Source organism: Schistocerca cancellata, chromosome 5 (assembly GCF_023864275.1).
Source record: "Schistocerca cancellata isolate TAMUIC-IGC-003103 chromosome 5, iqSchCanc2.1, whole genome shotgun sequence".
NCBI classification, from domain to species: Eukaryota; Metazoa; Arthropoda; class Insecta; order Orthoptera; family Acrididae; genus Schistocerca; species Schistocerca cancellata.
In genome coordinates this window covers 250,264,396-250,292,176 of record NC_064630.1, presented here as the reverse complement: position 1 = coordinate 250,292,176, position 27,781 = coordinate 250,264,396, and the positions used below count along the sequence as shown (strand labels likewise).

At 43.7% G+C, this 27,781-nt stretch overlaps 1 protein-coding gene across 1 annotated transcript in view; it reads left to right on the top strand.

Annotated features, from left to right (window-relative positions):
* Positions 1-2,301: 2,301 nt before the first annotated feature.
* The window catches only part of LOC126188467 (peptidoglycan-recognition protein SC2-like), an 86,884-nt gene continuing 61,404 nt past the window's right edge, over positions 2,302-27,781 (top strand). Inside the window, 1 exon segment of the mRNA XM_049930070.1 lies at positions 2,302-2,503. Coding sequence (XP_049786027.1) covers positions 2,302-2,503 — 202 coding nt within the window.

The window sequence follows — 27,781 nt, the reverse complement described above, 5'->3', positions numbered from 1 at the left end:
AGAATCCTGCCTCGGGCATGGGTGTGTGTGATGTCCTTAGGATAGTTAGGTTTAAGTAGTTCTAAGTTCTAGGGGACTGATGACCACATCAGTTAAGTCCCATAGTGCTCAGAGCCATTTATTTATTTATTTTTGAATTTATCCAGTCTGGTCGTTCCATGCTCAAATCCAAGCACTTGCACACGCTAAATTGCGGTAATGCACAGACATATGTGAGTCTGTAAGTTACTACTTGTTAAAATGTCTATTACCAGTTACACTGTGCCTTTTTCGGAATTTAAGCTTGGTGACAAAAAGTAACGTTTGTCGGGACTGAGGAAATCAAACGAAGAATACGTTTGGTGGCAATGCCTCTGGGAGGCTGCTTGAATTTTCGTGCGTGACAACCTGGTTAGTCAACTTCAATGCTACATAACTAGGAAACAGCGCAATGTATCGATTTTTTTTCTTAATAATTATTTCTCAGCACAATCTCCCGTGCAACACGCTTACAAGCTTTTCAAACTGTTTCTACCCGCCTAGTAGATCTTGTATTCCAAAATAATATTATAGTATCACACACAGTTTAACGATTGTTTGAAAAGTATTACGTGAGAAAAAAATTAACAAATGTGTTACATGTATCGTCCGTCTAAAAATTTCAGAGACTGATTTTATTCCTGGCGTGTATGCAACGTCAGCACAATAATTATCGTGGCAGTTTGAACTAACGAACAACAAAGGGGCACTAGTGCAGCCAGTTTTGAGCAGGCTATGTTGCGTAGTGACGTTCATTGATAGAGTGTCAGCTTTGTTATGTCAGAAATCACAACGGAGCAACATCTCTAAATTAAGTGTTCAAGATATGCTCTATGTACTTTTGAAGGATAGAGAAGTGTATGTAAAGTTGGTCCTGCACACCTTGACTCCTTGACGCGCGGACACCTGCCATGACTTGATTTAACGGCTAAATACGGACAATTCTTTTCTAGAAAAAATCACCACAGAAGAGGAGATTTCGTGTTAGTAATATGGACCTACCACAAAACGACAAAACGCAGAAATTCACACTAAGGGCTACAGTTTCACATGGCTGTACGAATATTCTGCGCATTTTACTTAAGTGTGGGCAAACTATTTAAAACACCTGAAACATCAAAATCATCTTAGAACATGTCGCTTTTTTGTTAATCCAGTCTCGAAAATTTTAGGAATTACAGTAGTTCACCTTCTACTTACACAGTAACATACAGATCTGCATAACTTGAATTGGCCCATTCAGGAATATGTTACTTAAATAATAATAGTGACATATCCTGAAACACTGGTTCAAAAATGGCTCTGAGCACTATGGGACTTAATATCTGAGGTCATCACTCCCCTAGAACTTAGAACTACTTAAACCTAACTAACCTAAGGACATCAAACACATCCATGCCCGAGGCAGGATTCGAACCTGCGACCATAGCGGTCGCGCGGTTCCAGACTGAAGCGCCTAGAACCGCTCGTCCACCAGTGGCCGGTGAAACACTGGTGGAAGACGGTCTACACTGTACAGTCATAAATGATTGAAATGGCTCTGAGCACTATGGGACTTAACATCTATGGTCATCAGTCCCCTAGAACTTAGCACTACTTAAACCTAACTAACCTAAGGACAGCACACAACACCCAGCCATCACGAGGCAGAGAAAATCCCTGACCCCGCCGGGAATCGAACCCGGGAACCCGGGCGTGGGAAGCGAGAACGCTACCGCACGACCACGAGATGCGGGCACAGTCATAAACGTTTCATTAGTTGCTCTACCTTTGATAATCTGCATATATGTTCAGACTCACTCTACGCGCAATTACATAGTTTCTTGAAGTAGTGGACTGTGACTTCGATGCCGCTGGGGACAAAGAAAATCACTGTTAGGTAGCGGGAGGGTGGGGCGCACGTGACAGCTTGCGAGGTCAGGAAATACAGTAGCGTCATATTGTTGTACCAATACATACAGTCGCCACATTCTGGTAAATTTTATATAAGCTGCGACAGCAGTGCGCCAAGCGGCCAGTGAGTCATCTAATTTTCCAGTCCAGTTTCTTGTCCTTTTTTCCACTGTGAGCACGGAATAGACTTCCCTACTCACGCATTAATCTTATTAGTTTGATGATGGCCTAAAAGTAGATGTGAAAACGAATTCCCTGTTCGTAGCAGTCACTGATAAGCACCCCTCCCTCCCACCCCCCGTCCATGTAGGGAGAGGGGGATAAAACGGCACTAAAAAAAATGTAGCTGAAATGCTTTTATAAATAAAGATATTAAAGAATGTTGACGGAATGACCGGCAGCTATCTCACTAAGGTATTGGAGAGGCGACGCCTCTGTCTTGCCGTCTTCTGGAGACGGCCTCCCGCTGTGTGGGACAGCGCCAGCTGCCGCTCCGGCTTGGGACGAGCAATCACGGCTACGCCCCAGTTTGCCGCCCACTCGTTCCGGCGCCACCCCGTGCCTCACCCCTTAGCTGGGCCGGAGCAGAAACGTGTGGGGGTTGGGGGGGGGGGGGCTCGACACCGCGCGATCGCACAGTTGAGAGGCGGAAATGAAGAAGCTGGCAGCGAGCCGTCCAATTCTGAAGCTACAAACGACATGGAATCAACAGCAATAGAATATCTGCCTGAGAACCACAGGCATCTCTTTGTTCGAAAGTACCTTGCAAACCAACGAATGGAAGGTGGTGAAGGGTACGTAGGGTAAAATTTAAAGCTGTTTCTGGGAGGGGTGTTGGAAGGAAGATAGCCATTACACTCCATATGAGCCGAATTCCTTTCATTTTATCCCGATTATCATTACTTGAGAAGTATCCTGGAGAAAGCAGTGTTGCTTCACTTTTACTTATGTTTGATTAAGGTAATTAAAATTACGCAGAGAAATTTAAATAATCCCTTTAGAAAGAACAATGTTTCATAGTTACGTCTACCATAGACCTGTCTACGTTCTAATCGAAATGAGCTGAAACTAGTCAGTTTAAAGGCTATCGATGTATGATTTGTTGGTGTATGTGACTATATGCAGCAGATTTGCAGGATATTAAACAGTACACTTGTTTTAATTTAATAAAATTTTATAAGTTTTTATTACTTACTCTTACTACCAGTTTTTAGTTACAAATTCGTCTACAGGAGACAAGTATTCCACAAGAAATGATTTTATGCCTGCTTTACACAACTGTTTGCTACCTACAGTATGTGATCAAAAGTATCCGGACACCCCCAAAAGCCAGCCGCTGTGGCCGAGCGGTTCTAGGCGCTTCAGTCTGGCACCGTGCGACCGCTACGGTTGCAGGTTCGATTCCTGCCTCGGGCATGGATGTGTGTGATGTCCTTAGGTTAGTTACGCTTAAGTAGTTCTAAGTTCTTGGGGACTGATGACCTTAGATGTTAAGTCCCATAGTGCTCAGAGCCATTTGAACCACTTGAACACCTCCAAAACCATACGTTTATCATATTAAGTGCATTGCCCTGACACCTACTGCCATGTACTCCATATCAGCGACCTCAGTTGTCATTAAACATCGTGAGAAAGTAGAATGGAGAGCTCCGTGGAACTCGCGGACTTCGATCATGGTCAGGTGATTAGGTGTCAATTGTGTCATACGTCTGCACGTGAGATTTCCACGCTCCGAAACATCCCTAGGTCCACTGTTTCCGATGTGATAGTGAAGTGGGAACGTGAAAGAACACATACAGCACAAAAAATTACAGGCCGACCTCGTCTGTTGACTGACAAGAACACCGACAGTTGGAGAAGGTCGTAATATGCAATAGGCGGACATCCATCCAGACCATCACATAGGAATTCCAAACTGCATCAGGATCCCCTGCAAGTACTATGAGAGTTGGGCGGGAGGCGAGAAAACTTGGATTTTATGGTCGAGCCGCTGTTCATAAGCCACTCATTACGCCGGTAAATGCCAAACGACGCCCAGCTTGGTGTAAGGAGCGTAAACATTGTACGATTGAACAGTGGAAAAACGTTGTTTGGAGTGACGAATCACGGTACACAATGTGGCGATCCAATGGTAGGGTGTGGGTACGGCGAGTACCCGGTGATCGTCATCTGCCAGCGTGTGTAGTGCCAGCAGTGAAAATTTCTCTTTGTTGTTTTGCGTGGCACTATCACAGCACAGGCCTCCATTGACGTTTTAAGCACTTTCTTGCTTCCCACTGTTGAAGAGCTATTCGGTGATGGCGATTGCATCTTTCAATACGATCGAGCACCTGTTCATAATGCACGGCCTGTGGCGGAGTGCTTACACGACAATAACACCCCTGTAATGGGCTGGTCTGTACAGAATTCTGACCTTAATCTTACAGAACACCTTCTGGATGTTTTGGAATGCCGACTTCGTCCCAGGCATCACCGACCGACATCGACACCTCTCCTCAGTGCAGCACTCCGTGAAGAATGGGCAGCCATTCCCCAAGAAACCTTCCAGCACCTGATTGAAAGTATGCCTATGAGAGTGGAAGCTGTCATCAAGGATAAGGGTGGGCCAACACCATATTGAGTTCCAGCATTACCGACGGAGGGCACCAGGGACTCGTAAGTCATTTTCAGCCAGGTGTCCGTATACTTTTGATCACATAGTGTATCAGACATTTTATTTCACTGTGTAACTGAACAAATCCGCGCCAGTCATAGCTTTAGTGTCCCTCCAACTCGTGATACACATTTTCTCTGTTATGTTTTCAGATACTCACAGTTCCGTTTTGCGATGTGCAACTGGAGTCATGCCAAACAAATACTGTTAATCTCGTATCTTTCATGTGACGCCCAGTGTTTACGGCAAGCATCGGTTTGTTTCCCCTTACGAACAGAATTGATTAAAAAGCGGTTTTTTAGTGGCCCATTCGACAGAGTGGTCCCAAAATAGTACGAAATTGGTTTTATCGACATGGGTTACCACGGACAGCAGAACACGAAGACTAACCAGTACTGTACTCCAGTGGCGACACCATGGCCCTGGCCCCCGCTGGCTGTTGTCGCCATGTGGCAGCGCTGCTCAGTGGCTGATGGAGTACTGGTTATTCCTTGTGTTTTAATAACACTGATAACACTTGTCTATACATCAAATAACGCACTACACTAATTTAGGACCTTCTTTGCGTGTTTTTGGTACTTGCATTGCTTAATTCATAAATTTCTGGCGTATTATAGTGTTTGAGAGTGTAGCATCGCGTTTTAGTACCTGAATAGTGTAAAATCGCGTAGTCTCCTTCCGCCGCCGAGCAGTGCGTCAGCAGTGCGCAAGTAGCAGCATTACTGCATCTATTAGGCAATCTTGTATTTTAATAACCGTTTAAATTTTGTGTCGAATTGTTTGTGCTCTCTGTAGATTAGTTCAGAAGTTCTTTGCACAACCGTTTTTAGCATGGATAGGAACTGCAACTGCTGTGTTCGGATGCAGGCTGAGTTGGCATCCCTTCGCTCCCAGCTTCAGGCAGTGTTGGCTTCGGTCACACAGCTTGCGGCTGTTGCCAATGGGCATCACTGTGAGGGTCCGGATGGGGGTTTGTCGGGGACGGCCAGCTCGTCCCACGCATCCCCCGATCGGACTACGACTTTGGCTGCCCGGGATACTGCCCATATTGAGGCTGATCCCTCACCTGTGGTAGAGTGGGAGGTTGTCTCGAGGTGTGTCAGGGGGCGAAAGACATTCCGGAGGGCTGAACGGAAGGCCTCTCCAGTTTGTCTGACGAACCGGTAACAGGCTCTGTCTCAGGCTGATACTGATCTTCGGCCGGACATGGCTGCTTGTCCTGTTCCAGAGGTTGCCCCTCAGTCTGCAAGATCCAGGCGGTCGCAGAGGGTGGGCATACTGGTAGTTGGGAGCTCCAACGTCAGGTGCGTAATGGGGCCCCTTAGGGATATGGCAGCAAGAGAGGAGAAGAAAACCAATGTGCACTCCGTGTGCATACCGGGGGAAGTCATTCCAAATGTGGAAAGGGTCCTTCGGGATGCCATGAAGGGTACAGGGTGCACCCATCTGCAGGTGGTCGCTCATGTCGGCACCAATGACGTGTGTCGGTATGGATCGGAGGAAATCCTCTCTGGCTTCCGGCGGCTATCTGATTTAGTGAAGACTGACAGTCTCGGTAGCGGGATGAAAGCAGAGCTCACCATCTGCAGAATCGTCGACAGGACTGACTGCGGACCTTTGGTACAGAGCCGAGTGGAGGGTCTGAATCAGAGGCTGAGACGGTTCTTCGACCGTGTGGGCTGCAGATTCCTCGACTTGCGCCATAGGGTGGTGGGGTTTCGGGTTCCGCTGGATATGTCAGGAGTCCACTACACGCAGCAAGCCGCTACACGGGTAGCATTTCACACAAATTTTCTCAGCATGTTGTAGTCTTAGGTGGAGATTTCAATTTGCCAGATACAGACTGGGACACTCAGATGTTTAGGACGGGTGGTAGGGACAGAGCATCGAGTGACATTATACTGAGTGCACTATCCGAAAATTACCTCGAGGAATATAAAAAAAGGGAGGAAGGTTTATCTGTTTAGCAAGAGTAATAGAAGGCAGATTTCAGACTACCTAACCGATCAAAACGAAAATTTCTGTTCCGACACTGACAATGTTGAGTGTTTATGGAAAAAGTTCAAGGCAATCGTACAATGCGTTTTAGACAGGTACGTGCCGAGTAAGACTGTGAGGCACGGGAAAAACCCACCGTGGTACAACAACAAAGTTACGAAACTACTGTGAAACCAAAGAGAGCTTCACTCCAAGTTTAAACGCAGCCAAAACCTCTCAGACAAACAGAAGCTAAACGATGTCAAAGTTAGCGTAAGGAGGGCTATGCGTGAAGCGTTCAGTGAATTCGCAAGTAAAATTCTATGTATCGACTTGACAGAAAATCCTAGGAAGTTCTGGTCTTACGTTAAATCAGTAAGTGGCTCGAAACAGCATATCAAGACACTCCGGGATGATGATGGCATTGAAACATTGGATGACACGCGTAAAGCTGAAATACTAAACACTTTTTTTCAAAGCTGTTTCACAAAGGAAGACCATACTGCAGTTCCTTCTCTAAATCCTCGCACAAACGAAAAAATGGCTGACATCGAAATAAGTGTCCAAGGAATAGAAATCAACTGAAATCACTCAACAGAGGAAAGTCCACTGGACCTGACGGGATACCAATTCGATTCTACACAGAGTACGCGAAAGAACTTGCCCCCCTTCTAACAGTCGTGTACCGCAAGTCTCTAGAGGAACGGAAGGTTCCAAGTGATTGGAAAAGAGCACAGGTAGTCCCAGTCTTCAAGAAGGGTCGTCGAGCAGATGCGCAAAACTATAGACCTATATCTCTGACGTCGATCTGTTGTAGAATATTAGAACATGTTTTTTGCTCGCGTATCATGTCGTTTTTGGAAACCCAGAATCTACTCTGTAGGAATCAACATGGATTCCGGAAACAGCGATCGTGTGAGACCCAACTCGCTTTATTTGTTCATGAGACCCAGAAAATATTAGATACAGGCTCCCTAGTAGATGCTATTTTCCTTGACTTCCGGAAGGCGTTCGATACAGTTCCGCACTGTCGCCTGATAAACAAAGTAAGAGACTACGGAATATCAGACCAGCTGTGTGGCTGGATTGAAGAGCTTTTAGCAAACAGAACAGAGCATGTTGTTATCAATGGAGAGACGTCTACAGACGCTAAGGTAACCTCTGGCGTGCCACAGGGGAGTGTTATGGGACCATTGCTTTTCACAATATATATAAATGACCTAGTAGATAGTGTCGGAAGTTCCATGCGGCTTTTCGCGGATGATGCTGTAGTATACAGAGAAGTTTCAGCATTATAAAACTGTAGCGAAGTGCAGGAAGATCTGCAGCGGATAGGCACTTGGTGCAGGGAGTGGGAACTGACCCTTAACATAGACAAATGTAATGTATTGCGAATACATAGAAAGAAGGATCCTTTATTGTGCGATTATATGATAGCGGAACAAACACTGGTAGCAGTTACTTCTGTAAAATAGCTGGGAGTGTGCGTGCGGAACGATTTGAAGTGGAATGATCACATAAAATTAATTGTTGGTAAGGCGCGTACCAGGTTGAGATTCATTGGGAGAGTCCTTAGAAAATGTAGTCCATCAACAAAGGAGGTGACTTACAAAACACTCGTTCGACCTATACTTGAGTATTGCTCATCAGTGTGGGATCCGTACCAGATCAGGTTGACGGAGGAGATAGAGAAGATCCAAAGAAGAGCGGCGCGTTTCGTCACAGGGCTAGTTGGAAACCGTGATAGCGTTACGGAGATGTTTAGCAAACTCAACTGGCAGACTCTGCAAGAGAGGCGCTCTGCATCGCGGTGTAGCTTGCTGTCCAGGTTTCGAGAGGGTGCGTTTCTGGATGAGGCATCGAATATATTGCTTCCCCCTACTTATACCTCCCGAGGAGATCACGAATGTAAAATTAGAGAGATTCGAGCGCGCACGGAGGCTTTCAGACAGTCGTTCTCCCCGAGAACCATACGCGACTGGAACAGAAAATGGAGGTAATGACAGTGGCACGTAAAGTGCCCTCCGCCACACACCGTTGGGTGGCTTACGGAGTATAAATGTAGATGTAGATGTAGATGTAACGTGAAATCATTATTTAAAAATCATATTTCGTAACGGGAAAGAAACAACACTTTACGGTGGCATTGGGAGTCATTAAAGACGTGAAGAGTACTACTTGTTTGGGGTCACTCCATGTGCGCATCACAAAAATTAAAATGCAAATATCTACCGAAACACCAGAGACAAAGCGTCTGACGACCCTTAGGATGGATGACCGGTGTTATGATATTAAAAAAGTATTTCATATTTTTGGAGGTGACATTGTGGACCAAAACCAGAAAAAAGTCTAGTAAACATGTGCTCTGAAACGTAAACCTTAAAACAGATCAAGACTTTCCCATTTTCGCTATTGTGAACATATCTTTTCTACTGCAAGCTCTTTGATATAGCGAACGACTTACAGACTGCAGCAAACAAATGAGAACACATTAATCTATTGCGGAGATTCTAATGTAATTTGCTTGCTATTACCTACGCCCTCCACTTACTTGCCAGACCATAACAAAAGATGAAAAATGTTCAAATGTCATCGGTCCCTAGACTTACACACTACTTAAACTAACTGATACTAAGAACAACACACACACCCATGACCGAGCGAGGACTCGAACATCCGGCGGGAGGGGCCGCGCAGTCCCTGACATGACGCCTCAAACCGCGCGGCAACAAAAGATCCAGTTGGCCTTTTCCCATGTAGTATAATAATTTCCATTATTCTGGTATAGATGTGTTTCACAGGGAAGTTGAACAAGTGCTCAAAGCTCTTGAATTATGCACTCTAGAGCACTTGTGGACTGGACGTATTTTCTTGTCTTGGTCGCTACGTCCAACTCTCAAAATATGGAGCACCTTTTTTACCACCTTGCATATGTTAACCTCATGTGCGCTGTACTGGTTGTCCAACGGTAGCTGTTATGGTTATACAGACACGAGTGTTTCAGTAGTCGCCATCACATCATGGTGGGCCCTAGCACATATTCTGTCTTTTTCACATCAATATATTTTTCGAGGAGAAACATTCGAGATTGTTCCATAACGTCATCGAATACTGTCGAATGTTTATGAATATTTTCAAATGTCCTAGAAACGGCACATATTCCACCGATCTACACTCGGGAAAAAGTGTGCTAACCGGCGTACACCTCATCGGAAAAATGTATCAGTTTATAGATAGAAGCTACGTAAACAAAGAATGTTTACGTGACTGAACAGTTAGAGCAACAAAAAAGGACATAGTCCAGCAAACAAATCAACAAATACAGAATATAATACCAGTGACAGAAAAATATTTAAATACAGAAGTGTAATCTTCAGAATGGAATTCTTACTTTCACCTAATGTTCCTGGTATGATGATGATGCCGGCCGTGTTGGTCTAGTGGTTCTAGGCGGGCAGTCCGGAACCGCGCGACTGCTACGGTCGCAGGTTCGAATCCTGCCTCGGGCATGGATGTGTGTGATGTCCTTAGGTTAGTTAGGTTTAAGTAGTTCTAAGTTCTATGGGACTGGTGACCACAGTAGTTAAGTGCCATAGTGCTCTGAGACATGATGATGATGAGGTCCCATGCTTCGGGGAGCGTAGGGGATGATGCGGGAGACCCGCAGCGCCGACTAGGCACGGTCCTAGCAGAGGTGGTTTCCCATTGCCTTCCTCCGACCGTAATGGTATAAGCAGGCAAACAGCTTCTAAACAACATCACAGATGGGGAAGTATTAACTGGAAAAGTAAAACTAATGTTGATATTCACACCACGAATAACATTCAATTCCTTACTAGTTAGCTTTAAATGCGCCCTTTCCGGTAGGATTAGCGTACAGTGTAACTATCCATAAGGCACAGCGGCAAACATTCGAATGTTTCGAAGGGAATTTTTTAAAAAACCGTATTTCTCGCATGAACAACTAAGCCAAACATGTTCGCGGTTTGGACAACCACAGATCTTATTCGTCTTTCCAACGGAAAGTAAGATACGAAATATGGCTCATACGAATATATCGTACTTTGAGTAAGTTAGATGCGATATAAATGATGTGATTAATTTACATATATTTCCCATTCAGAATACAAATTAAACTTCATCAAATAAAGCAGATACATTTCACCTAGAGAGTAATAAAGATTGAGTTTTCTCATAGTGTCGCAGCTGTGGACATCATTATTATTACGGATTACACTGAAGGAGCGCTTAAATTTTCTCACTTCTTGACGAAGTGTCCATAAGATGATTTTCGTTTAAAACAAAATATCAGTCTCACTGCTCGGTATTTTGAAAATAATATTTCGTTTTCAATCCGGATTTATGTTGTTATTCAACTTCAAATAGCTCCGTGCAAAACTGACATTTTGTGGCTAAAACGGCGATTATTGCCACGTAATAAAATTATATCGTGTCATTTCGTGGTTTATGCACATTATATTACATTTACTCGCACATACCTTCACTTTTAACTGCTTGAGAACGGCCGTTGATCATAAACCGACTCGTGACACAGGGGAACGCTGTGTCGCCTGATAGCAAATGTCTTTCTTCCCCTCGCGCACAATTGGGCCTTTCCTTCGCAAAATATGAGAGTTATGTGTTAGGTGGTTCTCTTGATTGTTGGCGACTGCACTGGATGTGTGTGTGTGTGTGTGTGTGTGTGTGTGTGTGTGTGCGCGCGCTTAGTGTTGTGTCACGTTTGTGTTGTATGATGATGAGAAAATGGAGAGGGTGAAATCAGGTGCCGGCACACTACATTCTCGTCAGGAGTTAAGATCCCCGTTCGAAACGTGATCTATATTAACAGTGTCTCATCCCCTCATCCCATGAGGCAGTCTGAACAGGTCTGCTATTTAATTTAGGATATTGGCGCAAAATATGATGATGAGGAACTTTATGTATCACCACTTCTCCCCTTGCCGACCACGTAGTGGCTGTTAAAATATCCGCCACCATCGGTGTTTGAATCGGCTTACCTCCTCGTCAAGTGCCACGGGTACGTTAGCGATCTGCTGTGGAGGCGGTAATATTCAAAGGAAACATCAACACCCCTACCCAAAAGATTCACATAAAGTCACGTAACCAGTTACCCACTTCCGATGCAAATTATTGCAGTTTGTTTATACAGGGAAAACGACTGCTTCGAAGATCAATCTGCAGTACAAAGATATTGATCGGTTCTAAGTTGTAGCAGTAAGCACAGTATCCGGCGTTGCTTGAGGACCAATGGCAGGGAAAGATTAGATCTGCTTTTCATTCCACTAGATCCGTAGTGGGAATATCCTCCAGCATGTAGAACGTGTCAAAAAATAGAATACACAATAAACATATACAAAAACAACACATTAGCTAATGTACATTCCACAGACCTAAAGTGAAATGGTTTTGATGGATATGAAATAGTCAAAAAATCTTAAACATATTTTCATTTAAAAGGTAATAACAAATTTGTCACAAAAGATGTAAATGTTCAACTCACTGAGGTTCACATGAAAATTCTTGGGCAGTCAAACATCATCAGATAAAAAAAAAAATATTACAGCGCTTATTTTCACTTATCCCATTACTGCACTTAATTACTTAATTTACAGAGGTCCGATTGTACATATTACTCGCGCTCTATGATGTTATTAGTAACATATACACATCAGCTGGTTCTACTAAGAAATTCATCAATGGTGTGGAAGCGGTTGGCCGCCAATAAATCCTTTAGGCTCCTCTTAAACTGAACTTTATTAGGAGTTCAAATTGTTTTGACTGCTGGCATGTTATTGTTCCTGAGTAGTGGACGCCTTTCTAGGCCAAAATAAGTGACATTAATTCTTCATGAAGATTAGTATTATGTTTAGTATTGGTCACATGACCGTTGGTCTGAAAAACAGGTTTTATTTTAATGACAAATTTCATAAATGGAAGCAGCTGTTAATACTCCTGGTTCACTTAACAGATAATTGTTATTACACGTTTCTGAATGCGGGAAACTTTAGCTTGGTTTGACGAGTTACCCCAAAAAATGATTCCATACCACATCATAGAACGAAAGTAGCCATACTACGCTAGCTTCCTAATTTTATATCGTGTCTGTTTGACAACGTTCGCATTTCAAATAGAGATTTTTGTAGGTGCTTCAACAGTTCTGTAGTATGCTCCTCCTAGCTGAAATTATTGTCAAGCTGTAATCCCAAGAACTTAACACTGTGAACTTGTTCTATCTGCGTGTGTTCGTATCTTAGGCATATTGTGACGGAAAATATCTTACAAGTTCGGATCTGTCTACGGTGCCCTTTTTTTATGTTTAGTGACAAATCATGGGATAGGAAACACTTATTAACGTCCAGGAGATGTTCATTAATCGATCTTTCTAAGATTATACTTGATTTGCTATTTATTGCAACGTTTGTATCAACTTCGATCTCTGCATGACACTCCAAGCCCCTTTGCTTGGACAGCTGTGAATAAGCTGGAAGAATTATGACCGGCCTTGGAAATAATCAGAAAAATCGTTGCGCTATTTAGCACTTATAACGATATGTTTACGTAATGAGTATACATAAACATACAGTTATAAACGTCCCCGTTCGTAGTCGCTAATTATAACAATATGTTTACTTTTGTGCTGTAACATATAGCTATAATCAGCGGTGGAAACATATTTGCGAACGCCGACCGTTTGCGGCTGTTTCTTGTTGGATCGTCTGATCAGTCGGAAGTTGCACTGCAGAGGAGAGTAAATGCCTATTCAAAATATAATTATTTTGGATAGCTCAACATGAATTTCCTAAGGGACCGTAGTTTATCATGCATTTATCAGTAGAGTATGGCGCGGAGAAAATATTTCGCCGCATGCAACTTCCGTCCGATCTCGACGAAAGAATTCGTGACTGTGAACTCTCTATTTGGCAGAAACATAAAGAAAATTAAATAACTTCATGAAGAAATGAGACATAGATTCTATATTAAATAAATAGTCCATACACCATTTCCATTTAACTCTGAATTTATGGCAATTAATAGAAGAACTTACACTGCAATGAAGGATTTAACATGGATGCCGTTTTGACTGGCACTTCTCTTAATGAAAACAATTCCTTTGACGTTTTCACATACACGTCGCACAATAAATCTACTGCTAGGCACTTTTAGTATTACACATTTACTTTATGTAGAACAATATTAATTTTAACAATAATAATACGGCGGCAAGACATGCGCGTCCGACACAAGTTACAGGAGACAAGAGAAGAATGAGTAACTGTTCATCGAGAATATCTCGTACCTCAAAAAAAAAAAAAAATGTGTAAAAGTGTTCTTCTTCTGTCTGTTTTTCGCGCCGCGGTTTTCAAAGTCAATAACTCACTGCATCTCTGACGGCGCTTCGACAATAAACAAGTTACGTCACAGGTCGTTCACCTTTTACATTCTCGCAACATTATTTGCTAACTGTAGCTGTTGCCGAGCGACTGCTCGATTAGTGAATGATTTAAAATGATAAGACAATTACATAATGTTACACACTTCAGGACCACGAGGATACTATCAAGAACAGCACCTCGTTACAAGGTTGTAGAAGTGTAGGTGATGTGTGCCGTTGCATTTTTCTGCATGAAATAACCGTAGGTTTTTTTTTTATTACTTATTAGATAGCTGTAAAAGAGTTGAACTGTTAGAGACAGGTAGCAGTCGATACTACACAGTAACTAAGTGCACCGGATCGTCATATCGTCTGGAGTCTTGATCTGAAGATAGTCTTGAAGATCGAAACCGGTTATCAGACATAAAAATAAAAATTTATTACTAATTGGCCATCTTTTTGTCAAAATAAAAAAATCCTCTTAACATGAATGGGACGTTTTATTGCGAAGTTTTCATTTTCGTAGGGTACTTACTAATAGAGATTTTGACTCCTGTGTCGCAGTGCGGTTGTGCCACGTCAGCACATACGTCAGCGCGTAGGGCAGGAGCCGGTGGCTGGTGCTGTAATTGGTCCAACGCGCCGCAGTGGCAGCACTAATGCGGTTGCCAGCCCTCTGCTGCCTACCGTTGAGAGGAGAGCGGGCCAGAGCCTGGTAGCTGGGAGCGGCCAGCGGCGGATCAAAGGCGGCAGTCGCCCCACAGAGAGCGCGCCGCCGCCGCCCGCTTTACATATAACTAATTAGTCGCACTCCGTCTGCGCGGCCAGTGGACTACCGCCACTCTGCGTTAGGCTGTGCCCTCTGTAGCCGCCACAATGGCTCGCTTGTGTCGGCTGTGACGACAATGCCACGCCTAACCTCTCCCTCCAAATTTAATAACTTGACAGATTCCCAAAAGTCTGTGATAGCATTGAGGGGTCCCTATTAAATACCGCATGCTACTCTTAACAAAGATAAATCGCCAGATCTAAAAGTAACTTCGGGTGTACCCCAAGGAATTGTTGTGGAGGCAGGACTGTCAACAATAACGTACTGTGTAAGGTCGGAACTAGAGATGGGTCGAACTCGTTCATTCCCGTGAACTACTTCATTCATTTCACTCTTTGCCGTGAAGCGTTCAAATGAAGTAGTTCATTCATGAAGTACGGAAGCCTGGCGAAGTTGCCCAGTTCGCCGCTCAGCCGCGGCTACGCTCGCTTCGCCTCGCTCGTACAATAAAGCTTCGTAATACTTCATAATTTTTCCAACAGATGGCCGAACTATGCAGCATCGTGCACACAACGTTTTACGCTCTTACAGCGTATGAGCTAACTTAAATAGAGCATAGTCGAAGGGGACAAAGGAAAGATAAACAGAGAAGCCTGTCACATATAAAAAAGGTATTACATTTATCCTGCTCGACATTTTCTCATGAAGCGCCCAAAAAAGTCTTTATCTGCCAAGTGAAACATTATTTGTTGTATTCATGGAAAGAAAACTAGGGCTACCAACGAAATGTAGTCCAATTTCATGTTCCTTTTAAAATTTAATTCAAAACAGAATGAGTATGTTTACCACTGTCACAAAGTCTATATATCTACGTTAAGTAATTATTCAGAAGTTTTCCTGTAGATTTTATTTTTGTTGAGAATAATAACCCTCCAGATTCAAAACGTAAACTGTCACCTGTAGTCATTGGTAGGATTTCAGGTAAAATCCTTCTTTCAGTGTTATTAGCAAACCTTTTATTTTCATATTGGCTGTGCGTGCTGACACAGCCAGCCTCTTCGTTTGTATCTATATTCTGTAATATTCATTTGTCCGCAAGCGCTGCCAACGGTAGACTACCGGTAGACCCGAAGTGTAACTGAACTGCACAAATAGATGTCAGCACTGCAGGAAGCAGCTGACGCTGCCTTCCCCTCGCCCCTCACCACCAAACCCATCGCAAACCTATCGTTTCCCACAAACGCCGCGCGATCCGTCGACAGGCAGTAGAGGGGGCACTGAAGTGAAGGGAGAATGAGTGACGTAGCGCCGAAGTAATGGGCGAGGGAGAGGGGAAGAGAGTGAGTGAACTAGAAATAAGTGTGGAGTGTGTTATCTGTGAAGAGTTTGAAGTACCAGTTCATTGAAATTGAGTGGTTAGTTCACACTTCACTGGAGTGAAGCGTTCATTTGAACGACTCATTCACGAGCTCCCCATCACTAGTCGGAACCTCCATGTGACTGTACGTGAATGGTGCTGTTGCATATATGATAAATGGTGGTAAGACTCTTATATCTCTAATTTTATTATGATGATCGTTTCTCCCTACGTAGGTGGGTGTCAACAAAATATTTTCGCATTCGGAAGAGAAAGTTGGCGATTGAAATTTCGTAAATTGGTCTCGCCGCAAGAAAACCGCCTTTGTTTCAGTCACTGCCACCCCAACTCGCATATCATATCAGTGACACTCTTACCCCTATTGCGCGATAACACGAAACGAGCTGCCCTTCTTTGCGCTTTTTCGATGTCCTCCGTCAATCCTACATGGTAAGGATCCATACCGCGCGGCAATATTCCAGCAGAGGACGAACAAGTGTAATGTAAGCTTTCTCTTTAGTGGATTTGTCGCATCTTCTAAGTATTCTGACCGAGCGAGGTGGCGCAGTGGTTAGCACACTGGACTCGCATTCGGGAGGATGACGGTTCAATCCCGTCTCCAGCCATCCACATTTAGGTTTTCCGTGATTTCCCTAAAAATCGCTTCAGGCAAATGCCGGGATGGTTCCTTTGAAAGAGCACGGCCGATTTCCTTCCCCATACTTCCCTCACCCGAGCTTGCGCTCCGTCTCTAATGACCTCGTTGTCGACGGGACGTTAAACACTAATCTCCTCCTCCTCCTCCTCCTCATTCGGGGGAAATGCACAAAAAGGCCGGGAATCGAAACGAGGGCCTCGTGGTCTAGAGACAGCCTCTCTAACCATTAGACCACGAGAAGCTGACGTCCTTGTACACCGAGGTGACAAAAGTCATGGGATACCCCCTAAAACGATGTCGGACATCCTTTTGCCCGGCGTAATGCTGCAACCCGACGTGTCACCGACTCTAGAAGTCGTTAGACGTCCCCTGCACAAATATTGAGCCATACTGCCTGTATAGCCGTCTTTAATTGCGAAAGTATAGCCCTTGCAGAATATTCTGCACTAACTGACTTCTCGGTTATATCCAATAAATGTTCGATGGGATTGATGTCGGGTGATATGGGTGGCCTAATCATTCGCTTGGACTGTCCAGAATGTTCTTCTTCGGGAACAATTGTAGCCCGATACATGGCGCATTTTCATCCATAAAAATTCCTTCGTTGTTTGGGAACATGAATTCCATGAATGGCTGCAAATGGTCTCCAAGTAGCCGAACATAACCATTTCCAGTCAACGATCGATTCAGTTGGACCAGAGGGCCCACTCCGTTCCTAGTAAGCACGGCCTACACCATTATGGACCCACCACCAACTTGCACAGTGCCTTTTTGACGACTTGTGTTCATGGCTTCGTAGGGTCTGTGCCACACTCGAACTCTGATACCGCCTTTTGCCAACTGAAATAGAGACTCATCGGAAACCTTTTCACACGAATCACCTGAGTACAAACTACAGCTCAACGAATGCACTGCCCATTAACAGCTTGTGTGCGCGATACTACCGCCATTTGTAAATGAGCATATCGCTGTCCCACGACTTTTTTCACCTCAGTCTATACAGAGAAATCGCAAGGCTTGAAGATTATGGAAGACCTGCGAAAAGGTCGACTTCTGGTGCGGGGATTAATAGTTTACCCTTTATGCAAATAAACGTATCGTATTGCGTAGAAATAGGCAAATGGTTCCGCTACTGTGTGATCAGTGTGATCACATAATTTCCAATCACTGGAAGCATTCACATCTATTAAATATCTCATAGTATTTGCTCAGGGTGATTTAAAGTGAAACAACTACATAAAACTACACCTAAGAAAGATACTCGTGTAGTCACTTAAAAAAGACGGTAGCTTACATCGAAACTAATTCGACCGGAACTTCAGTGTTGGTCATCAGTCTGGGGTCCGTATCAGGTAGGAATAACAAAGGAAACAGAGGAGACTAAATGGCGAATAGTGCGTTTAATGACGATTTCGTTCAGCAAGCGTGAAAATGTCATGGGGCAGACATTCAACACCACTGACAGAAGATACAAGAGAGGCGCCGTGTGTCGTACTTTTGAAATTCCTAGATTGTGTCTTCCGCGAAGACTCAACCAATATACAGGGTGTAACCGAAAACTTTTTTGTAGCATCCACAGTGGTGTATGTGAAATCGAGACGACCAAATTGATCTAACACACTTGCGGACTATCAACTAGGGAAAAGACATCTAATTGCCCCTTAAAAGCTACTTAGCACTGAAAGACCTAAGCCGAAACAAGGCACCGGGAGTAGACAACATTCCATTAGAACTACTGACAGCCTTGGGAGAGCCAGTCCTGACAAAACTCTAACATCTAGTGAGCAAGATGTATGAGACAGGAGAAATTCCCTCAGACTTCAAGAAGAATATAATAATTCCAATCCCAAAGAAAGTAGTTGTTGACAGATGTGAAAATTACCGAACTATCAGTTTAATAAGTCACAGCTGCAAAATACTAACGCGAATTCTTTACAGATGAATGGAAAAACTGGTAGAAGCCGACCTCGGGGAAGATCAGTTTGGATTCCGTAGAAATGTTGGAACACGTGAGGGAATACTGACCCTACGACTTATCTTAGAAGAAAGATTAAGGAAAGGCAAACCTACGTTTGTAGCATTTATAGATTTAGGGAAAGCTTTTGACAATGTGGACTGGAATACTCTCTTTCAAATTCTAAAGGTGGCAGGGGTAAAATACAGGGAGCGATAGGCTATTTACAATTTGTACAGAAAGCAGATGGCAGTTATAAGAATCGAGGGACATGAAAGGGAAGCAGTGGTTGGGAAGGGAGTGAGATAGGGTTGTAGCCTCTCCCCGATGTTATTCGATCTGTATATTGAGCAAGCAGTAAAGGAAACAAAAGATAAGTTCGAAGTAGGTATTAAAATCCATGGAGAAGAAATAAAAATTTTGAGGTTCGCCGATGGCATTGTAATTCTGCCAGAGACAGCACAGGACTTGGAAGAGCAGTTGAACGGAATGGACAGTGTCTTGAAAGGTGGGTATAAGATGAAAGTCAACAAAAGCAAAACAAGGATAATGGAATGTAGTCGAATTAAGTCGGGTGATGCTGACACTTAAAGTAGTAAAGGACTTAAAGTAGTAAAGGAGTTTTGCTATTTGGGGAGCAAAATAACTGATGATGGTCGAAGCAGAGAGGATATAAAATGTAGACTGGCAATGGCAAGGAAAGCGTTTCTGAAGAAGAGAAATTTGTTAACATCGAGTATAGATTTAAGTGTCACAAAGTCGTTTCTGAAAGTATTTGTATAGAGTGTAGACATTTATGGAAGTGAAACATGGACGATAAATAGTTTAGACAGGAAGAGAATAGAAGCTTTCGAAATGTGGTGCTACAGAAGAATGCTGAAGATTAGATGGGTAGATCACATAATTAATGAGGAAGTATTGAATAGAAATGGGGAGAAGAGGAGTTTGTGGCACAACTTGACCAGAAGAAGGGGTCGGTTGGTAGGACATGTTCTGACGCATCAAGGATCACCAATTTAGTATTGGAGGGCAGCGTGGAGGGTAAAAATCGTAGAGGGAGACTAAGAGATGAATACACTAAGCAGATTCAGAAGGATGTAGGCTGCAGTAGGTACTGGGAGATGAAGAAGCTTGCACAGGATAGAGTAGCATGGAGAGCTGCATCAAACCAGTCTCAGGACTGAAGACCACAACAACAGCAACAAAAGCTACTTATTTAACAGTGCATGCTTGTCGTGCGACATTTTGGCTAAAATCGTACCCAATATGAAATACTCCTTGTTATTGCACTTACGAAATGTAAAAATGACGTTTGTGTACATGTTAAATGAAAATATTGTGAATTTTAACGGCATAAAATTAACAACTGAATCGTTTTATTTTTCTGGCCTTCTTACTATTAAAGTGCTGTGTATGTAAGGAAAGAGTTTAAATCGAATAGCAAACGTAAATAGTTTTTGCGTAAGGTTTAGAAAAGCGTTTATTTGAATACCTTCTCGGGCAAGATTATGTTAAAGAAATAACCGACTAAATGAACGAAAGGATGTCGAAAATCTCGCATGGCACGCGCGCGCTGAAGTTTATATGCCTTTTGTACGCCAGTTTGATATTATTTCCCAGTCTAATAAATCGCAAATGTCCTATACGATATTGTTCATTCCAACTTACCCTACGCCACTGTTGTGTATTGTGAATTGTTATCGTTTAAGTGCAACGTTAAGTTCCTCCCACATGCACCATCCGTTCAGATACCTCCGAGATTGACTTTATTTCTGGTGTGTAAATGACGTCAACATAGTTACTATGTACACGGCTTGATCTGACAACTGTAAACAAATGATGTGCATCCAGCCAGCCAGTTGGGAGCAGGCTGTGATAAGAAGTGGGCATGCGATCGCAGTGTGTTAAAACTGTTGTTTCACTAATAATACTGGAGCAACATCTCTAAATTAAGTGTTCAAGATATTCATCCGAAAAATAGAAGAGTGTCTGCCAAATCTGAGGCTGCACACCTTGACTGCAAGGAAAAACTATCGCATAGACTCATTATCGGCTTTGACAGAAATGCAAAATTCTGACCGTTTGTAACATTCTTTAATTTAAGTATAACGTTCTTTAATAAAAAGAAAGATAAAGATAAAGACTACAATTACGTTGAATTAATGTCTGAACCGTGGAATGGATACAAAACTCGAATTATCGTGTAGCGTTTTGGAACTGCAAGTGGTGTACTATGTCATTATTAGCAAAACTTTACGAATCGATTGGGCAATGCAACTCTCCAATACCAATAAAGAAATACAGTGACTGCAAAATACATTCAGCCCCTTAAGCACTGAATCCTAAGACCCTGTTCAGAACTAATAACGTTGGATCCTGTGCACATAACAAATGAATTAAATCGTCTTACCTATAGAGCAGCAACGGTGGAACGCGATATACTCTGGTATCTCATACAAAAATATAAAAATGCTAACTACAGGCTACGCAGTGGTGAATCGGAAAGGTTATGCTGGCGTTCTTCTTTGACCAAGATAGCTCCCTTCTGATTAACTTCCTGCAGCACGGGACATCGGTCAATGCCCAGCGTTACTCGCAAACCTTGACCACCCTTCGCCAAGCGGTCAAATCAAAACAACTAGGCAATCTCACCCTTGGGGTCATTCTGCTCCACGACAGTGCAAAGCCTCATACGGCCAACACAGTCGCGGCACTCCTGCAGAAATTCGTGGGAGGTTCTCGGCCACCCTCCATAAAGTCAGGACCTCTGTCCCTGTGATTACGCCATTTTTGATCTCCTTAAAAAGCCTCTGAGGGGCAAACGATTCACCATGGACGACGACGTCCAGTTGTATGTTTGAAAATGGTTAACATCGCAGCCCCGGGAATTTTATGAGACAGCCATTCACCGCCTTGTGTCACAGTGGGACACGTGTATCAACAGCCAGGGTCAATGCTTCTAACATACAAATACTGGTTCCTGTAATTATGCCTCCGGCTCGTTTGTTTTTGAACGCCCCTTATACATTGATTTCTTAAATCTACATAGGTGAAAGCAAGTAAACTGGTCATCATCAAGTACAAGAGATATACAGGACATTAGAACGCAAGATTGTGCATAAATGAAACATGGAAACATTATGAAGTACTAAGAGTGACTAACCTAACAAAAAATGTAATAATAATTCTTCAGACAGTAACATACACTCCTGGAAATTGAAATAAGAACACCGTGAATTCATTGTCCCAGGAAGGGGAAACTTTGTTGACACATTCCTGGGGTCAGATACATCACATGATCAGACTGACAGAACCACAGGCACATAGACACAGGCAACAGAGCATGCACAATGTCGGCACTAGTACAGTGTATATCCACCTTTCGCAGCAATCAGGCTGCTATTCTCCCATGGAGACGATCGTAGAGATGCTGGATGTAGTCCTGTGGAACGGCTTGCCATGCCATTTCCACCTGGCGCCTCAGTTGGACCAGCGTTCGTGCTGGACGTGCAGACCGCGTGAGACGTCGCTTCATCCAGTCCCAAACATGCTCAATGGGGGACAGATCCGGAGATCTTGCTGGCCAGGGTAGTTGACTTACACCTTCTAGAGCACGTTGGGTGGCACGGGATACATGCGGACGTGCATTGTCCTGTTGGAACAGCAAGTTCCCTTGCCGGTCTAGGAATGGTAGAACGATGGGTTCGATGACGGTTTGGATGTACCGTGCACTATTCTGTGTCCCCTCGACGATCACCAGTGGTGTACGGCCAGTGTAGGAGATCGCTCCCCACACCATGATGCCGGGTGTTGGCCCTGTGTGCCTCGGTCGTATGCAGTCCTGATTGTGGCGCTCACCTGCACGGCGCCAAACACGCATACGACTATCATTGGCACCAAGGCAGAAGCGACTCTCATCGCTGAAGACGACACGTCTCCATTCGTCCCTCCATTCACGCCTGTCGCGACACCACTGGAGGCGGGCTGCACGATGTTGGGGCGTGAGCGGAAGACGGCCTAACGGTGTGCGGGACCGTAGCCCAGCTTCATGGAGACGGTTGAGAATGGTCCTCGCCGATACCCCAGGAGCAACAGTGTCCCTAATTTGCTGGGAAGTGGCGGTGCGGTCCCCTACGGCACTGCGTAGGATCCTACGGTCTTGGCGTGCATCCGTGCGTCGCTGCGGTCCGGTCCCAGGTCGACGGGCACGTGCACCTTCCGCCGACCACTGGCGACAACATCGATGTACTGTGGAGACCTCACGCCCCACGTGTTGAGCAATTCGGCGGTACGTCCACCCGGCCTCCCGCATGCCCACTATACGCCCTCGCTCAAAGTCCGTCAACTGCACATACGGTTCACGTCCACGCTGTCGCGGCATGCTACCAGTGTTAAAGACTGCGATGGAGCTCCGTATGCCACGGCAAACTGGCTGACATTGACGGCGGCGGTGCACAAATGCTGCGCAGCTAGCGCCATTCGACGGCCAACACCGCGGTTCCTGGTGTGTCCGCTGTGCCGTGCGTGTGATCATTGCTTGTACAGCCCTCTCGCAGTGTCCGGAGCAAGTATGGTGGGTCTGACACACCGGTGTCAATGTGTTCTTTTTTCCATTTCCAGGAGTGTATATATCTGTAATAATACTATTTTGCCCAGGGTGTGCAATAATGGCAAAGGGGAGTAGCATAGCATCAAAAAATGGCACATTTCATGGTATCTGTAAAGACAAAATAGCATGTAAATGAACATACAATATATAGAGGCTATATACAAAAAGGACACAAATTCGTTTATGTAAAAAAAATGTATAAGTTACAGTTTGCAGCGGTCAGACCCAAAGGATGTGATTCGCTGGACACATGTCAAAGTAAATGGTGTCTCCTTCAGTTGTTGTTTTCATGAACATGCGTATGAAAACAGAAAAAAATGCAAGGTCTGTGTTTACGGTAAGAGAACCGACCTGCAAGATTCTCCCTGCCGGGCACGTCACCACGTAATGAAATACTGAATAATCAAGGAAACGTGAAATCCAGGTACCAATAAAATTTGTATAAGCGTGGGAAATACACCAGGTAAAGGGAATGTGTGTTATGTCATATTATTATGTACACTCATATGTAAATAAGAATAAGCATATATGAAAGCTGGCAACATAAACATGAATATCTAGTAAAAAAAATTTTGGCAATTAGCATAGTTCCTCAAAAATAGCAAAACCCAAGCTGAACGGCGAAAACATATATTAATAGTAGAATGTAACAGATCTTCACAATGCAAGACATCGAAGTGAAGAAATAATTTATATCGTCAAAATTTGTGTATATCACTAGTGGAAATAAAGCAGCTGATTACATAGAAATTTCGTAGAATAAGTGCCTATAAAAGTTTCTTCTGAAACTGTTGCTGCTGAAAGAAGCGTACGTATATTTTCGTTCATAATCTCTGCCGTATTCTTGGCGCTAAACCTCATCTTATTGGTATTTCAATAATTTCTCATTATTGCTAAACGATGAAAATTGAAATTCAGTATGTATTCAGGTGTTGCACAGCTACAAAAGACGTAAAAAGATGGACACGTTCAATGTATCTGTGTCCGAATCGTGTGTAACATCGCAGTCCGGGAGAGCAAAATCATATGAAAGCAATTTATGCGATGGCAGAATCTGCTATGTTGTATTTACATAGCGCAATATAAGGTGCAGCTCTGTGTTTGGCCTGGCATGATATTTTTGAGATGACCGTAGGTGTGATTAGTTTTGGAAATCGATGTTTTCAAATAAATCTGCTTAACTGTTTGCTGCTCGTGGTATTGAGGTCTGGTTATTTCATTGTAGGCTGATTTTCTGTTGATGATTTGGCAATTAACCTCATAAGATCTGTGCACTGCTGTTAAATCAGATGGGTATTGTGAGTAAAAGGAAGTAGGTTTGAAGTGAGAGGGCTTGAAATATCCGGAGCAGAATTTTGTTTTGTTCGGCGTAGCGCTACATTGCCTTAAAGTAAACTGTGACGTGCCCTGTGCAGCCCGACGGTATTGTTGACCGCGTCGCTGCTAGTTTCAAGGAGGGCATGTCACTTACCTGTCGCAGATATCATACTCCGTCTGTTCGTGGCCTCTATGCTTTCAATAGGCTGTACTACCGATTGAACTTGACCTTGAATAGTTTGTTACACTGGAGGAATCTCAAGTGTTATCAGAGCTGCTTTCAGCTTCTGTAGGATAACTGTGCGGGTTCAAAAATGGTTCAAATGGCTCTGAGCACTATGGGACTCAACATCAGAGGTCATCAGTCCCCTAGAACTTAGAACTACTGAAACCTAACTAACCTAAGGACATCACGCACACCCATGCCCGAGGCAGGATTCGAAACTGCGACCGTAGCAGTCGCGCGGTTCCGGACTGTAGCGCCTAGAACGGCTCGGCCACAGAGGCCGGCTGTGCGGGTTCGATATATCGGAGTCTGTTCAATTTTGCTTGTGACAATAAACGGTGAAGTGAATATAAAACATCTCTTCCTCTTCCATAGTCTGTTACGAAAACAATTTGGAACTGTTTTTGGCACTATCCTGACGGGCTGTCTCGTGAGATAGAACTGATTGATCGTAGATAATAAAATCCTGTTGACATAAAATGACACCTGCATGTATACTAGTCTTCTGGACACGCTACCCACGACGCTGCTTTTGTGGCTTAGGCTTTCCTGTACTGGTAATGAAAGTATTACTCTGAGCGGTTTCACAAATTTTACCTGTAATATCAGAAATGTTGCTTGACAGTGTAAGGTCAACTATGCCAGAAGATGATTTTTTTATGAAAGCTGCTGTTAATTGAGTTCTCTAACGTAATCAGAGTGAATATGCTGTTCGTTAGAATTAGAAGGTATATGCTGTTCGTTAGAGTTAGAAGTGGACTGTTGAAATAAATTCCAACTGTTGTGACCATCATTCTTACGGGCTGTGACATCAGATTGGGCTGCCTTACCATCGATAATAAAACTCTGTGTGCTCAAAATAACATTTGCATCTGTGCCTAAATTCTGATTGTGACTTCCATGAACTTGCTTTGTTTTATTTTCTGTAGTAATGGAAATCGTCTTCTTGTAGCTGTTAAATTTGCGTTCTGATTGTAGGTTGTCATGATTATACGTAGCTGCTTTGCAAGAGATAAACGGAATGGTGATACACTGCATGATTTCATAGGACTCCGTAACAATAGTGGATCGAACAGAAGTGTTGTTAGAAAAATACTGCGTCTCGGAATGGGCTGCTAATACGTCAGTGGGCTGTGAGGGGTATACGTAGTTTGCTTTTGAGCAGTATTAGCTGCACAATTCAAAGATTCAGTGTAAGGGAAATCATCTTGTTCTTCAAAAAATTTAGCATTGTGACGCAGTGACAATCTAATATTTCTGGTATGCCACGGAAGGAAACAAACTCTGTTCTTTGTTCAGACTGAATGTGGCGTCTAATGTTCGCATCCTTAATCTGAGGGAAATAACAGTTATTTGTTGAGGGCTGATTTTGCCTTATGAATCTAGTCTGCAAATCGATCGGTGGGGGATTACATTTAACAGCACGAAGGTTGACTGAAGAGAAATGTTTGCACACGATGAAGCGGAAAGCTGTGGTGTGAACGGAAGGCTTCCACGATAAAAGGCGGCGTTGTGTGTACCATTTTTGGGTTGACGGAAAACTGCTTCACTCCTAGTGTCATCATGCTTAAGGTAGGGCTTGATAACTTCACTATTACCTCTTTCAGACTACGTGGGTGGCTCAAAAGAGCGGTCATGTGCGTCACTCTAGACGGGTACTGTCGTCAGTGTCAATGGAATGTAATGAAATTTCTGAAGTGGGAAATTTAACTTTGTTATCAGATTTGGTAGGCACAAGTCGTTCATTACTGTTTTACATCTACATCTACATTTATACTCCGAAAGCTACCCAACGGTGTGTGGCGGAGGGCACTTTACGTGCCACTGTCATTACCTACCTTTCCTGCTCCAGTCGCGTATGGTTCGCGGGAAGAACGACTGCCGAAAAGCCTCCGTGCGCGCTCGAATCTCTCTAATTTTACATTCGCGATCTCCTCGGGAGGTATAAGTAGGGGGAAGCAATATATTCGATACCTCATCCAGAAGCGCACCCTCTCGAAACCTGGCGAGCAAGCTACACCGCGATGCAGAGCGCCTCTCTTGCAGAGTCTGCCACTTGAGTTTGCTAAATATCTCCGTAACGCTATCACGCTTACCAAATAATCCTGTGACGAAACGCGCCGCTCTTCTTTGGATCTTCTCTATCTCCTCTGTCAACCCAAACTGATACGGATCCCACACTGATGAGCAATATTCAAGTACAGGTCGAACGAGTGTTTTGTAAGCCACCTCCTTTGTTGATGGACTACATTTTCTAAGGACTCTCCCAGTGAATCTCAACCTGGCACCCGCCTTACCAACAATTAATTTTATACAATCATTCCACTTCAGATCATTCCGTACGCATACTCCCAGATATTTTACAGAAGTAACTGCTACCAGTGTTTGTTCCGCTATCATATAATCATACAATAAAGGATCCTTCTTTCTATGTATTCGCAACACATTGCATTTGTCTATGTTAAGGGTCAGTTGCCACTCCCTGCACCAAGTGCCTATCCGCTGTTGATCTTCCTCCATTTCGCTGCAATTTTCTAATGCTCCAACTTCTCTGTACACTACAGCATCAGCCGCGATAAGCCGTATGGAACTTCCGACACTATCTACTAGGTCATTTATATATATTGTGAAAAGCAATGGTCCCATAACACTCCCCTGTGGCACGCTAGAGGTTACTTTTAACGTCTGTAGGCGTCTCTCCATTGAGAACAACATGCTGTGTTCTGTTTGCTAAAAACTCTTCAATCCAGCCACAAAGCTGGTCTGATATTCCGTAGGCTCTTACTTTGTTTATCAGGTGACAGTGCGAAACTGTTTTGGAACGCCTTCCGGAAGTCAAGGAAAATGGCATCTACCTGGGAGCCTGTATCTAATATTTTCTGGGTCTCATGAACAAATAAAGCGAGATTGTCAAACTGCTGTTTCTGACGCTAGCTTTGCAGGAAAAACTGACAATA